At 32.8% G+C, this 15473-nt stretch overlaps 1 protein-coding gene across 9 annotated transcripts in view; it reads right to left on the reverse strand.

Moving 5' to 3' along the window:
* Positions 1-1130: 1130 nt before the first annotated feature.
* RNF111 (ring finger protein 111) overlaps positions 1131-15473 on the reverse strand; it is a 77124-nt gene continuing 62781 nt past the window's right edge. For 3 of the 9 annotated variants that reach the window (XM_031452981.2, XM_010979950.3, XM_010979951.3), the window contains exons 8-14: positions 13430-13778; positions 11450-11602; positions 10327-10453; positions 6591-6683; positions 5738-5833; positions 4409-4536; positions 1131-2781 (exon numbers count right to left, since the gene is read on the reverse strand). In XM_031452981.2, the coding sequence (XP_031308841.1) occupies positions 2664-2781; positions 4409-4536; positions 5738-5833; positions 6591-6683; positions 10327-10453; positions 11450-11602; positions 13430-13778 (1064 nt within the window). In that variant the 3' untranslated portion in view covers positions 1131-2663. Of the gene's footprint in view, positions 2782-4408; positions 4537-5737; positions 5834-6590; positions 6684-10326; positions 10454-10787; positions 10878-11449; positions 11603-13429; positions 13779-15473 lie in introns of those variants that run through there. The other 6 variants (XM_031452983.2, XM_010979954.3, XM_031452982.2 and 3 more) reach the window with 4 other exon arrangements.

Raw genomic sequence — 15473 nt, forward strand, 5'->3', positions numbered from 1 at the left:
TGTGAAGTCCTGAATAAGCAAGAAAATTTACTGTGTTTCCAGAGGTTTCTGGAAGATAAATTAGAAATCAGGATGCATTTCCTATAGAATTAAGTTATTTTCATTCATGAAAAACTAGAAATGTCCACAGAGTTTACACTTTAATTTGTGTTACAAATACCATTTTAAAAACAGAGCTGGTTTTCTGTATGTCAAATTGTTATGGTTCAAATGATGAAGTGTGCTAGAAGCTAAAATAAAGTCACCAAATAAGAAATATATTTTAAATATCAGTTTATCATTTGTGTATTAACAATGAAAATAAGAATTTGCTGACAAAAGAATTTTAAAGTATTTGGACAGCTATCACTGAAATTTTCATTTTGACATAAGATATAGCAGGATATGGAAGACACCAAAACAAAGCACAAAAAATTAAAATACTAAAAATTATTTTCTTCCTTACTTGGTTCATTACTAATCACATTTTTCTGTAATTAACTGTAGTAGTTTAATAAGTTCCTGCTTTAACAGTTCAGGTATATGCTATGAATACTTGCATTAAATACATTTTAAAGTAATGACGCTTTATCTGTATTAAAAAAATCAGTAGCAATTATTAAACAAGTCAACAGGTAGTTGTGTATCTAAATCTCATGTAATACTAAAAAATAGAGAAATCTATCTGTACTTGTGTTTTGGGGAACATCAAGAGGACTCCATTGTATAGTATTCTCCCTGTCTTATCTCTCAGCATGGACCCTGAGTTTTCCAGTGGTAAAGTCCTACATCCAACACAGGCTACTAGCTCTTTTTCCCAGTAAGATGGCAGACATAAGTCTCCTTTCTGTCTCCCCGCTACACCCTTCTACAACTGTAGCTTAATCAAGTATTCTTTTTAAAAATAGTATTTTATATCCAAATCTCTTAACCATACTCCATCCTCCATCTCTACACATTCTATGTTGAAGCACGTTGATTTTGACAAAATCAGTGTAACATTTACCAATACCAAAAAAGGGGCAAGCAGTCATAACTGAATGAATACAAACAACAAATTATGCAAGTATCAACTTGAGTGAAATCACTATGTTTGAATTCCAAGATATTTAATATAAACTGTTTTATAAAAACTAATTATGAAACACAAAGACAATAGAAATATAAGTTATTTATTAATCAATCCACTTACAAAGCAGGTGGCTTAATGCAAGCTTATTGACATCTTCACATATGATCCATGGGAACATGTCTTCCACATACAGACAGTGATGTTACTGACTGATGCATTTGCAATCTGGGGTGTATTAAGCATATTTAGACAAATAAAATTAGGCTATCCTGTATATGAAAGTATCTTGATAATATGCATCCTGAAGTGGATTAAAACTTTCTCCAAAGGAGAAATGTTAGTACATTAACTTAACTTTAATATTCTATATTATGCAGTAAATTTTAACTATAGAAATTAAAACTTTTATATCAGTGATCGACTCTTGGTAATGTATGAAGTGGGAGTCTAAAACCAGAGCAACAGTAGGTTGACAGTATAATTTGTGCCTCACAGTATCTGCAGATTTACTGTTTTCAAGTTTAAAGAGAAATAAAACAAGAGACATGTAATTCAGCTGACTTTATTTGTCTTTAAACTAATAAAAATCCCTTTAAAAGTGATCCTGGGACCTTTAGTAGTTCTATGAATGCATAGATACCTGCCAATGACTGCAATTCTAAATCCTGACTGAATGTGTTTATAAAATCAACATAAGCAGATATCTTTACTATACGTGCTTAGCAGAAGACTGAATAAAATTCTACATGTCTTCTTCAATTTCCCTAAAATTTCATTAAATCTGCAAGTATATACAATCCAGCTAATTGAAATTAATATTTAGTGTTCATCAGAGCTGTTTCACAGCAGCAAAAATTGAATCTGGGAAATAAAGTTCTAAACGATGTAGGAAAAAGATAAATACAATCAGAACAGCAGTCTAAATGTATGATATCAATATTCAACTCTATCTGCATTGTGCTGAAAGGAAAAGGATACACCAAGAAAATTTCTATTGATCACTCTGGTGATGTGAATACCACCTGCATCTGATTGAATATGGTTTGTGTTCTGTTCCCAGTATTAAGGGTGGTATTTAACTCAGAACTCCATATTGTAAATATACAGCAGCCATTTTGTCCTAATTAAGGAATGTCTTAATACACAATATTATCATCTTCTAGAGGATCTTTACACATTAAACTAAAGTACATGATTGATTAAATTAAAGGTTAGTAATGGATAAAAAAATTCATAATTCTCAAGACCTGGTACTATGTAAAAAACAAAAAGACCACAAAATTCTACTTACTAAAGCAGCTAATCTTGCCTGCAAGTTTAGGGTCATAAGCCCATAATATGTGCAAAGAAATGCAATACAAGGAACCATGCAAAAATACAGTAAAATGATACAGGAAAAATGTCAAATCTAGAAAAAAAAGCTTTTATAAATACATCAAAATCAACTGTATACATAAACTGTAGGTCTAGCATTAGTTGTACCATATAGCAGAGACAGCACTCTAAGTTCAAGGCTTCCAAATCTGCGCAGGTAAGTCATGCCATCTTTGGTTGACTGCAGTACCAGGAGGATGGGAATGAGGGGTGGGGGCAAGAGTTCTGAAACATGGTGTCAACTTTCACTTGGCAGCTGGGCCTCAATGTCCACTCTGCATATGGGGCACTTCTTATTGGTAATCAACCACTGGTCAACACACACTTGGTGAAAAAGGTGCATACAGGGAAGGCGTCTATTATAGGCAAACAAAACAAAAAGCAAGTTAGTTTTATGACAACTGCACATGGCATGTATTTTTAAACAAATGATACATGTAATAATTCAGTCATATTTTGAAGTTACTAAACCTCTTTCTCTTACGTAAAAAAAAAATCCTCTCTAATGAGAGTTACACCTACATTAAATTAACACTGAGCGATATAGTTAACTGTCACAGCTATGGAATCAAATTATATAAAATCTCAAGAATTTTAAGAACAACTACACTGGCAATTATTCCAACTTTGTTTCTATACATGATCTGCCAATGCAATGGAGATGGCAATATGGTCCATGTAATATAATACTGCAAATATATTTTTAATATCAAATTATTACATTTGTGAAGTACTTTCAAAAATATTTAATTTTCTCTCAGAAACCTTAGAACTTAATGTTGTAAATATATAGCAGCCATGTCATACTGATTAAAAATTGTCTTAATAATAATATTACTTTCTGTTTAGAGGATCTTTATACATTAAACTTTAAGCCCGTGATTGACTAAAGGTCAATAAGATTGTTTGAGATTGTTTTCATGTGATATTATCCACTTAATATTATGCTACTCTTTTAAAAGTAGGTTAAAAGAGATGTTTACTTTGTACACTACACTAAGTTATCAATTAGAAATTGAGAAATAAAGCTTCCTTGCAATAACAGGGTAATATTAAATCTATAACAGTAGGATAAAAGTTACTGACTTAAGTGTCCTTTTCTACTTCCATCCACTGTTAAGAGTTGCCATACATTTTCATACTTCCTAACATTTTGCAACAATAGTAGCTAAAAGGAGGTGTTCCAATTACTCCTGGCACAATACTGTCAAAATTATTGTTAAAAATATTATCCATATTTATAAATCGTCACGGGAAATACAGTTTTCAAATAAGCCTGTATGTGGTATGGTAGAGAGTTGTTTATAATTTTTTCCTCTCTCAGCCAAGTGAAGAAATATGATAAAGCTATCCTTATAAACTAGGGCAACAAAATTACTATAAAGTTGTTATATATGTTATAGAGCCTGTTTCATATAAGATTATGTTACATTAGAAAAACCAGAATAGGAACAAAACAATTATTTAAGAGATTATAAAAAGAAAAGCCTAAAATTAATATTTGGTTAGCATAATAATATTTTCTAAGTCACAAAGTTGCAAGAAGAAAACAGTCTGACAAGTTGAGAGGAAATTTTAGGACAAGATTATAAAAGATGCTATAAAACAACAGCATGGAGCTAATCTGGATCCCCCCTCTTAAAGTTTTGGAGAATACATTAATCTAACTGTCTTGGCCTCCAAAGCTTCTCAAATTCTACTTTCTGCAAGATTTATGGAGGACAATTTTGACCACAAAATTTCCCTGGCCAAGTCGTGGTGTGGCCCTAAAACAGGGAGTATATTTCCTATCCCCACCTTTGTTGGAAATACATAGACTTTAATCTTTTTATTCTTTCATTCACTCACAATAAGAAGGCAATTCAGAAACCGGTAATATACAATTATGCCAGGACTAATCTTTATTTGGTTTCTGGTCTACTTTCAAACAAAATCTCTTGTGTAGTTTTGACAGTGGATTTTAGATAATTAATGTCTAGTTACCTCACATCTTCACCTTCCTCTAAAATAGACAAACAGATAGTACATTTTTCCTCTGTGTCTTCCTCAGTCCCTTCTTCCCCATCTTGTTTGCAGTGCAGTTTCCTCTGTGAGAACCAATCAGTTGTTACCTTATTAGTAGAGATGACATTATTGAACAACTGAGTAAAGTCTGCGTTTATTTGAAAAACAAAACAAAACAAAACAAAACCACCCATTCACCCACAACTTATACCCCAGGTACAACTCTCATGAATTAGTGGATGAATTAAGTGACAATCATCAACTAAGTGTTCTTTTAAGACACTTACATAATCAGCATCAAAAGCAAAATTGAAAGCAACAGAAATTCATCAGTTTGAAATTTCTCATTTTTAATCCACCATTAGGATAATATACACTATTTTTGTCCCATCATGACCACAGCTAGAACACTTTATTTTAGTAATAAATGTTTCAAATAACATTAATTAATTAAAAAATTAATGTTAATTAGTTTAGACAGTTGAAAGAACTTAAATTTAATAACACCTCATTATTATTCTTAGAGAAAGAATGAAAAATACAAAGAATAATAATTTTAATACTTTATTTTTCTCTATAGAACTTTGTTGTTTGTTGAAAAACATTTATTTAACATGTCTACTCCATAATTTCTAGCTGGAATACTACATACGGAATTGAGGGTACAATACAAGAAATGTAGGTCAATTTAAATATCCATCAAAATAACTGGCTAGTTAAATTATGGTACTACTGTATGATGGCATTTTGTATAAGCTATTAAAAAGAATGTGGCTGATCTGTGTGTGCAGATATAGAATGAAACGAAAATGTATAAAACCGTGTGCATATTAACTCCTTTGTGATATTTTTCAAAGTGGAAGAAAAATATATACATATGCACATTATTATAAATGCATAAACATATGTGGAAGATTACATAAGAAATCTTTAACCATTATTTTTCTTCTGGGAAGGAAGACCAGGATTGCAGGGTAAGAGACTTCAGAATATGTATTTTCATACTTTCAATTTTTTAAAAACCATATGCATGTATTATTTCAGTAATAAAAAATGTAGTTGCTAGACTCCATAAACCCAAAGAAAGTCCATAATATCTTTATTTTCTTTTTTAAATTTTTCTTTTTTATTTTTTTGGTAGGCACTCAACAGGTAAGTTTACTGAACAAAAGATTCTTTAAATTCTACAGTGCTTTACAATTTTCAGAAGTGTCACACATGCTTTCATATATATTATGAGAAAGTCCATAGTAATAAATATTATGCACTTCAATAATAATGTAGGTATTTCAGAGAATAAATTCTTACCTTTTTGTATTTATGTGGATATGTACATCTTTCAATTGTCCCCTGGGATGCTCCACGATTAACATTTCCTAATCTTTCTTCCAAATGAATAAGTTCCTGAAGGTGAAGAATGACTAGTATTAAAAGCCAGAATGATTATTTCTTGAATAGCACTGTCAATACTGTAAAAGCCAAAATGTGCAATGTAAACAGAATGTTCAAAAGCCATATATGTTAAGGCAAATGGCTGTGTATAATTCTCTCTCAGCTTACTAAAGTGCATGGCAAAGTTATCCTTACAGACTAGGGCAATGTAATATTACCACATGGTACTACACAAGTCAGTAAGCATGTATGCACGTAGAGGACGAAATCACTCTAGTAAAACAGGGAAACAAATCGAACAGTAGTTCTAAGATCCACTGACTCCAATTTCCAAGCTGACATGAAGAAACAAAACTTTACATAAAATTCAAAGAAGATATTTAGCTACAAAGTGAATTACTGAGATTTCTTTTTTTCCAGCAATGCTTCTCTAAAAATTAAGTTTGGACTGAAAGCATTAAGGTTTTTCTCCCACATTTAGTGGTATGGTTCTTTATCTGATATTTAGATTAATTTAATAAATTTCTGTTCTATATTAGATATTTCACTCTTCTTTAAATACTTGAATAATTTTTGACACTAAGATTAATACTGCTTACAAACCCTTCTACAATAATCCCTAGAGGCAAAATCAGAAATTCAGACATTTTTTACTGCCTTCTGATCCCCAGCCACTGTAGCGATCCTACAGTTACAAATACTAATAATACATACATTCTTTCTTTGCGTGAAAGACACTGTAGCAAATATTATTAATTTTACTACATACCTCAAAATTGCCCCTGAAAGGACCTCTGAATGATGTTCCATCCAATCCTGATGAAATGTAACGAATGTGAGGATAGCCTGCCATGTCAGGAACCTATTTTAATAGAAGAGATAGGCTATATCAGTTAAGAATAGGCCCAAGTTTTACTGTTAACATTGAATAATTCAGACACTCAATTCTCTCCTTTCAACTACTCACAAAATTCAACTTCAGTAAGTATACACAACTCCAAAGGAGCATTCTGTAAGAGAGATTCCTCTTCAAAAATAATTTCTTTTATAATACTACTGAATTATAATCAGAAGGGAAAAAAGAAATAGCTATTTCATAACAGGTTTATTCTAAGTTGATTTATTTTGCACAAAGAATCTTAAGTAGAAAATACTCAAACCTAAGACTGATGCTCTTAGTAGCCTAAATGTATAAAGAGCAAAATTTTCATAATTTCTGGTCAATTTCAGAGAAATTGAATGGTATTAAGATATAAAAATGAATAAAAATTTCCAACAAAACTTAACTTCAAGATAAAAATTTTATTTGCCTTCCCCTAACTCTGTATTAGCCAAAGGTACCCTTGCTCCTTTTTCGGTTTGGTTCTGTTAGTGAAAGTTTTAACAGTTTAAAAGTTAAAAGAAAGTTTAAATTTTCTAAATATTTGTTAGGTATAGCCAATCCTCATTATTCATGTTCATGGATCTCTTTTGTGAATTCACCTACTTGACAGAATTTATTTCTAACTCTAAAATCAATAGTTGTGCTCTCACTGTCATTCTTGGACCTGCACAGCACAGCAAAAAATTTGAGTTGCCCAACATGTATGTCCTCAGCTGAGGTAGAAACAAGACTCTGCTTACCTGTTTCAGCTCTTACACTGTAAACAAGTCTTTTTTGCAGTCTATGTAGTGCAATGTTTTTCACATTTTTGTGCTTTTTATAGGTAACTTTGTTGTTTAAGATGGCCCCCAAACATAATACTTAAAGTGCTGGCTAGTGTTCCTCAGTGCAAGAAGGCTGTGATATGCCTTATGGAGAAAATATGTGTTGATAAAGCTTCTTTCTGGCCTGAGTTATGGTGTTGCTGGTCACGAGTTCAATGTTGATGAATCAACAGTATATGTCAAATACAGTGTCTTCAATCAGAAATACACATTAAAATAAGGTTATATATCAACTGACTGGTTGTGACCAAAGGATTGCAGTAACCTAGCACTGTATTTATCTGGGGAATAAAAGTTCAATATTTGCTTCCTCAGCGTTTGCAGAACTTTATAGAACATAACTATGGTGACTAACAAGAGTTGACCATAGTATTAGGAAAGGGAGATTCTGGGACAGAGCACCATTCTTTCATCTGTATAAATAAATCTCCCAAATTATTTTTTAATCAGCACTGAATCACAGCATACCCCTAGCAGTTTTATAGCTTTAAAAGACAGTTCATATGTGGAAAAGAATTTAAAGTGAGCAATAACTTTTCACCTTCAAATACCCTATTATTTAAATATCTGCAACTTTCCTTATAATCAAGATCAACAGTATCCAGCTTTAAGCAGATAACCTAACTTCCTACACATCTCCAAGAAAAAGGATAAACCAAAAGCCCCTGCCCCCCACATACTTACACCACATATATCCTGTAACCCTCCCTAACCCCTCCCTCTAGTTTTCATGGGTGACCTTCCTCTTTTTCCTATTCAAAGATAAGCTCTATCACCTGTGCCCATCTTCTCCAGCTTCCCCACCCTGGGTCATCCTTAATTAACTGCTACCCACCCCTCTCTTTTATATCTTCAAACAAGTCCTCTCTAATGCTGTTTTGTCTTAAACCTAAAATTTGTATATTTTGTAACAACTTTATCACCTTGTTTTAATATGCATTTCTAAAATTACTTTCAAGTTTCTCTAAACTCTATCACCTCTTTAAGCTGGAACAAATTCGAACACTATTTCCCACTTTCCCTTCACTGCCAAGTTTATAAAGCAAATAGCTCATGTTCACTATCTCCACATTTTCACCTCCCTTACTGTAATCTAGGACACACCCCATCTCCATTCCTCACCATACTGAAATCACTCTGACAAAAACTACCAATATAACCACTCAATGCCACATGCACTCAACATTTTTTAAACTTTATTTTTTTGTGGTGAAACACTACTGACCATATTATTTTGACATTATTCTAACCTGGTTTCTCCTCAACTTCTCTAGATGGTTCTTAGCATCCTTTGTTTTACGTTACAGTATTATCATTTAAATATAGAAATATTATTCTCCAAGGTTTTTTCAACCTCTTGTCAGTCTGAACATTTTTCCTGGAATTTAATCCTCTTCCATAGATTTATATATATAATGACAGATATGTGACACATATATATTATATATTGATAGATCACAACCTATCTTTAACTTGGATATCAGTTTATATATAGTTATATATGTATATTTATATATATAGTTTTTATATTTTTTTTACTGAGGTATAGTTAATTTACAATATTGTCTCAATTTCTGGTGCACAGCACAATGCTCAGTCACATGAACTCACATGCATTCGTTTTCATATTCTTTTTCACCATAATTCCTACAAGATATTGAATATAGCTCCCTGTGCTATACAGTATGAACTTGTTCGTTTATAGTTTGCAGGTCAAGCCCATACACTTAACTTCATACTGGACATTCCACCTTGATACACAGTTATCTCAGATTCAGTATGTCCAAAACCTAACTCATCTAACTCCTTCCCTAAACCCTCACCTAATAGTTTCCAGTTTAGTGAATGGCAACAGCATATACCTAATAACCTAAGCTAGACATCTGGGAGTCATCCTAAATATTATTCAAATGTATCCCATCATTTTTATGCCAACTGCCACAGCCTTTGTCCAGGCATTCACCAACTTTTATCTCTTCTACTATAATGTCCTAACTAGGATCCTTCCTCCTACCCTGAAATCTATTTTCCACACAGATGAGGTAGCGGTTTATCTACTACAACCTGATTAAATCACTTAACCACAAAAATGTGATAAAGAGATTCCCCTTTCCCGAGTCCTAGATTCTTGGCAGGGCAGATTTCTCACTGCTGAGTGACCCTTACCCCTAAGATGTAGAAATACCAACTTACTTGGAGTTCCTTGTGCTTATGCTATTTAAAAGCTCTTAACATACTGTAACCACTTTAAATCATCATTTTCAATTCCAAAGCCTGTTTAGAAGTTGCATGTATAATAAAGTGTCTTGGAAACCTCTGCAGTGCCTCTACCCACACAAGACAAAACTATTCACCTCTCTCTACTGCATAATATGTATTATAAAGAGAAGACTCAATTTATGCTAAACTTGTTCTTTAGGACTCAAATTGGTATTAACAAAAATCTGAACCTGTTCAAACTAGATGTACAGAATTAGTATAGTCCTTCTGCTGATCAGAAAATAAAGTATGAATGCATCAGAACAGACCCATTATCACTTATAACAAAATAAAGCACACGTTCTAGAGAGAGCGGATCAAGATTGTCATCTTGGTATAAATGCAAATACAAATACATATTCTAATATATCTAATACCTTTATATAGCACAATTCCCATCTAATAATAATTCTCAACCTCTACTAAAACATCTATCAACAACTAATATGTTAAAAATATTTTCAGTAAAATATTTAATTTAGAAAAGGAAGAATAGTTTTCAAAGAATATGTCAGAATTTTGAAGTTTTCGTATTTTACCATTAAAGGAAGAGCTCCTAATTGTAAGTGATGAAGTCGAGGTGGTGCGTGGTAATGGGCCAAGTGAGGATGCAATGCTCCAGGCGTGTAAGTAGCTGCAGTCACTCCAGCTTCAATTCCCAGTTCCCTGACAAGGATGAGAACAGCTTAACTTTGAGACATCCTCACACTGTCTTTATTTTCAACAGAAATGGGGGGAGTATGTTTCTATTTTTAAAAGTAACCTGAAGTTTCTTAACTTAGTTGAGAAAAAAAGATAATTTAGCCCAAAGGATATAACTAATAATTTCAAGTTCATTTTGGAAATTAAAACTCAAAAATTCTATTTTATGATCATGAGGAGCAAAGCTTACATTCAGTTTCACATCTTACAAAGGAAGAAAATACAATGCATGGCCCCTAAGGTTCCTTCCAATCTAAAAGTCTCATTCTACTTGAGAAGCGTATAGAATAGAGTTTACATGAATGTTGCTCCCAGGGCTTTCATTTGTTGGGTAGTGTCTCTGGGTTGTTGGCATCAAGGATAATTACAAGAGTAGACACTTCTATACCTTATAAAGCAAGGGTAAACAAAATTTTAGAAAGAATAAAATTGGTTAAGTGCCAAATCTTCATTTATTTATTCTCATTTTCTGTTTTGCCTCAAAAGTTACTGTGGAACAAGATCTGAACGACTACCTACAAACAACGGATCCAGAAAGAAAATTAATGTAAATCTGCTTCCACTTCTCTAGGAAACAAGCCTAGGAAGACGCAGGCTGAATTTCACTGAGAACACCAGGGGTTAGTGGTTGAAAAGCAAATCTGAGTTCAAAGGTTGGGAGGGGCATCGATAAAGAAGTTGTGAAAACTAGGATCCATTTAGAGTTAACTTCTATGGTAGATACCTGAAAAACAACAACAAAGCCACTACTCCTATTTGACATGGTTCCCCGCCCCAGAACTCAAGCTCCTACTCTCCTCTCCAGGTCTCTATGACTTGCCAGAGACAGTGCTTCACAGCTAAGCTGGAATTCAGTTTCTCCACATCACCCTTCTGTATGGCATTCCACCACAGAGTATCTCTTCCAAGTTTTTAATCATAAACTACTGAGCATAGCTTTGAAATAAACACAATACTGACCAGGCAGATCTCTCTGGAGCCTGTCGAGGATGTGAAGACATAGTCTGAGGCACATGAATATGATGCCCATGACCATAGTTTGGGTGCATCCTATGTGGATGGGGTGGGGGGCGTTCATGTGCCCGCCTGGAAACACAGAACACAAAAAGACCACTGGAAATAATTGAATAATTGGTTATTTCTTAATGTAGAAAAAACAGTCTAGTATTAATATTACAAACATCTATAGATTAGTGATGAAATTAATTCTCTAACAATTAAAGAATATAATTTAATTATTAATAAATCAATAAACCATAATCCCACAAATTCTCACTGTTCATTTATAAAAATGCCTCCAATTTAAATATCATCCAAGGGAAAAGAGAGTTTTAACATTATTTTGTATATCTTCCATACAAGAGATATTTCAAATAGAATAACAGGAGCTAAATGAAAATATTTTAAAAATTAATACTACAGCAAATGCTTAAAGAAGTTATTTTATATGAACATACAAGGCAGGAAAATGGAAACTATTTTCTTCACTTTTATATTGTAATAACATTCATCCATTTTAATGGATAAACCTTGTATTAAAAAAAATTTTAACCTTGTGCATTTTTTCAAATACATGCAAATACATGTCAACATATCTGGAAAAAACTGGTATTAGCTCCATTCACACTCTTTATTTGGCATCCCAGCTTATTACATTTTCTCTTTGTAGTATAAAGTCAAATATACTACTGTAAATGGTCATGAAGTTCTAGACAAAGGGCACTTAAAAGAAAAATAGTTTCAGAGATTCACTTTTTATATAATTCTTAATTTCTAACAGTTTTGAACCCATTTATAGATTTTGCATGTCTAATCTTAATGATTTAGAACAAGTAATTTTCTAGACACTGGAAGATATGAATGTTAAATTGGCAACTTTCTGTATAAAGGGTCACTATACTAGAACGACAGCAATAACCAGACATTCTGAATATAATCTTAAGTTATGTAAGTAAAGGAAGAAGTTACACAAGTTCCAGGTCATTAATTAGATTGAGAGTTTTGTGAGCATCCTGTATGGGCCAAGTAGTTAGAATGGTTTGCTCTATAGGCCACGTGGTCTCTGTCACAACTACCTAACCCAGCTGTTGTAACATGACAGAAGCCACAGACAATGCATACATAAATAAGTGTAGCTGCTTTCCTCTAAGACTTTATTTACAAAAACAGACAGGCAGAGTAAGACCAACAAAGTATGTTGCCCTGAATTAGAAAATCAGATCCTGGTTGGGGGAGAGTATAGCTCAGTGGTAGAGCACGTGCTTAGCCTGCATGAGGTTCTGGGTTCAATCCCCAGTACCTCCATTATAAAGTAAATAAGTAAATAAACCTAATTACCTCCTGCCTCCAAAATAAAAATAAAAATAAAATAAACAGGAAAAGCAAATTATTGAAAGAAAATCAGATCTTGAACTTTCAAAAGAAAACAAAAAGTTCAATTACAGTCTTTTCATAATGTTTGGGGAATATGATATTTTAATATTCAAATTTATAAATAAACTAAGGTAAGAAGACTGGTGTTTCAATGCCAGTTGTTGAAAATTCTACTAATACTCTTCTTCCCTCTGGTTGGTAACATAAAATAAATCAAATTAAATCTTTAATAGCTTTATATCTTATTCAGGATCTTTAATTTTAACATTAATCTTTAGTTTGGAATACTGAAGAAATAATCAAGAGATTGGTTTGTAAAAATAAATGACCACAAGTCATATCCTGAAAATGCTTTGATTTCATTAAATAACCCAATATAAATGTGTTTTGTCAATACCTACAACTCAGAATAAGACAGAGAAAGATTCTGGTTAGTAAAGAATTTCCTAGTGAGTTGAGGATTTAGTATAGTTATATCACTCTAAAGATTTTATAGTTTTAAAGACTAATAGAAATAGAAGGAGAAGAAATAACGTGTGATTATCTTTTTAAAAACAAAAAACATACGTTGGATGCTGCATCATCCTCCTCCTTTGAACTTCCATCCTCTGCATCACTTCATGAGGATGCAGTCTCTGTGCTGGAGGTGCGGTGGCTGGAATATGGTGTGAAATTGGCTGGTGTGTGGGAGGAAGATGCTGAGGGATTGGTGCAGCCGTACTGGCTAAGTGAGTTGGGGCTGGGGGTGCCACAGGGTGAGATGTTGCATGAGAAGATATTTGAGAATGGAAAGCATGTACAGGATGAGGAATAACATAATCCACTTGAGGTGGAGGCTGAGTCTGAGGAGGAGGGTTTCCATGAGAGTGGGGGCAGGCAGAGGCTTGATGATGAAGTGGTCTTGTCAAAGAAGCATCTGTTAAAAAAAAAAAAGGATAGGCACCATGGAGTTGGGCATATACTGGCATTATACATTCCTACTATATTTTACAAACATATTAGCACGTATTTAATTTTTATGAATACTTTATCAATGCTTCAGTCTGCTTAGTTCTGCTTGGCAACCTGCTTTCTTCTTTGAATAATCTTAGATATCTTCTCATGTCAATATAACACAGCTTTACTTCATGCACAGCTTCACAGCATTCTATTACAGGAATGAATCAAAATTTATTGACAAAATCACCAATTGATAAAAATTGAAAGCAACCCAAAGCTGCAATAAACATCTGTGTGTATGATTCCTCTTGTGCTCACTCTCTTTCATATATGCATGCACATGCACACAACACACTACTCAACAGTTTCTCTAGCATAAATTCCTATAGGTAGTTGAGTCTGAGGCAGTAATTTACATTCAGATATTAGTTGACAAAATATCCTTCCCAAAATCTGACCATAATTAATTTCCATCAACAGTGCATAAGCGTTTCTGCCTAATTACTCCTACATTATCACTAAATTTTTAAAATGCTAATTGGACAAAAATCTTGTATTTATAAATCACTTATATTTCTTCCCTGAATTATCTATTCATATTCTTAGCCTATTATTTACCTTTTTCTTGCTGATTAACAAGTATTCTTTGTATACATGGAAGCTTTGTCAGAGGTAGTATAAATTTTTTTTCAAATTGCCTTCTGTTAATTTTATTTTGCCATATTCAAGTTTTTCACTTTTGTGTAGTCAAATGTACAAATTACATATTTATAAATATATAAATCTTGTTTTCCTTTATGATTTACTGGTTATAGAGCACTACAGAGAGGTAAGGAACTTGCAAGTCCTCCTAGACAAGTCTCCAAAGATACTCTTTCATTGCTGATCTCTGCTCCATGCTTTTTCCCGTGCTATATTAAGAAGAAAGAGGGATATTTGCCAGGAACCTGCCATGGAAAATAGCCTTAAAAAAAAAATGGCTTCAACCATTTCTTCATTTTGAATTCTTATGTTCCAAAGTGACTATTGAAAGGTCCCTCAGAGGAATACACATCTCTCTTACTCTAAAAGATGTGCATCTGTTTACTAGAAATACATTTGTCTCCTCTTTGGATTTTACCCTAATTTCATTTTATCTGGAAGATTTCCTTTGTAGCATTGTACAGAGTTATAGTGATTCTCTAGTTTCATTACAGAATGATTGCCTTCAATATCAACTTCTTTGATTCATGCAGCAGGGGTGAAAGTTAGGTCATTCAGCCATATTTTCAAAGGAAACTGCAAGCATGTATTTAAAGGAAACTTTCACTAAGCTCAATATAAGTTGTGAGACATACTTTAAAACTGATTTTCTAAAAGTTACATTTTCAAATCAATGTTATACTCCAAGAAGTTACAAAGCTCAGTACTTCTTGATTATCAGAAAGAGTCACTATGTTTTATTATTGTTAACTATATCCTTCCTTAAATTTAGAGCATTTTTTTTCCAGTTTCACTTTCAAGTTTTCTATTTCTATAATCATTACAGGAAATAATATTCACAAATATCACAAAACTTTGAAGTTTTGTTTTAGAATGAATTAATTTAACTCCTCATTCATTTTATTTCTTTTTCAGCTTTATTGAGGTATAATTAATAAATATAACTAAAAATTTTAAGTGTACCATATGA

The sequence above is a fragment of the Camelus dromedarius genome, chromosome 5 (genome assembly GCF_036321535.1).
Source record: "Camelus dromedarius isolate mCamDro1 chromosome 5, mCamDro1.pat, whole genome shotgun sequence".
Classification (NCBI taxonomy): domain Eukaryota; kingdom Metazoa; phylum Chordata; class Mammalia; order Artiodactyla; family Camelidae; genus Camelus; species Camelus dromedarius.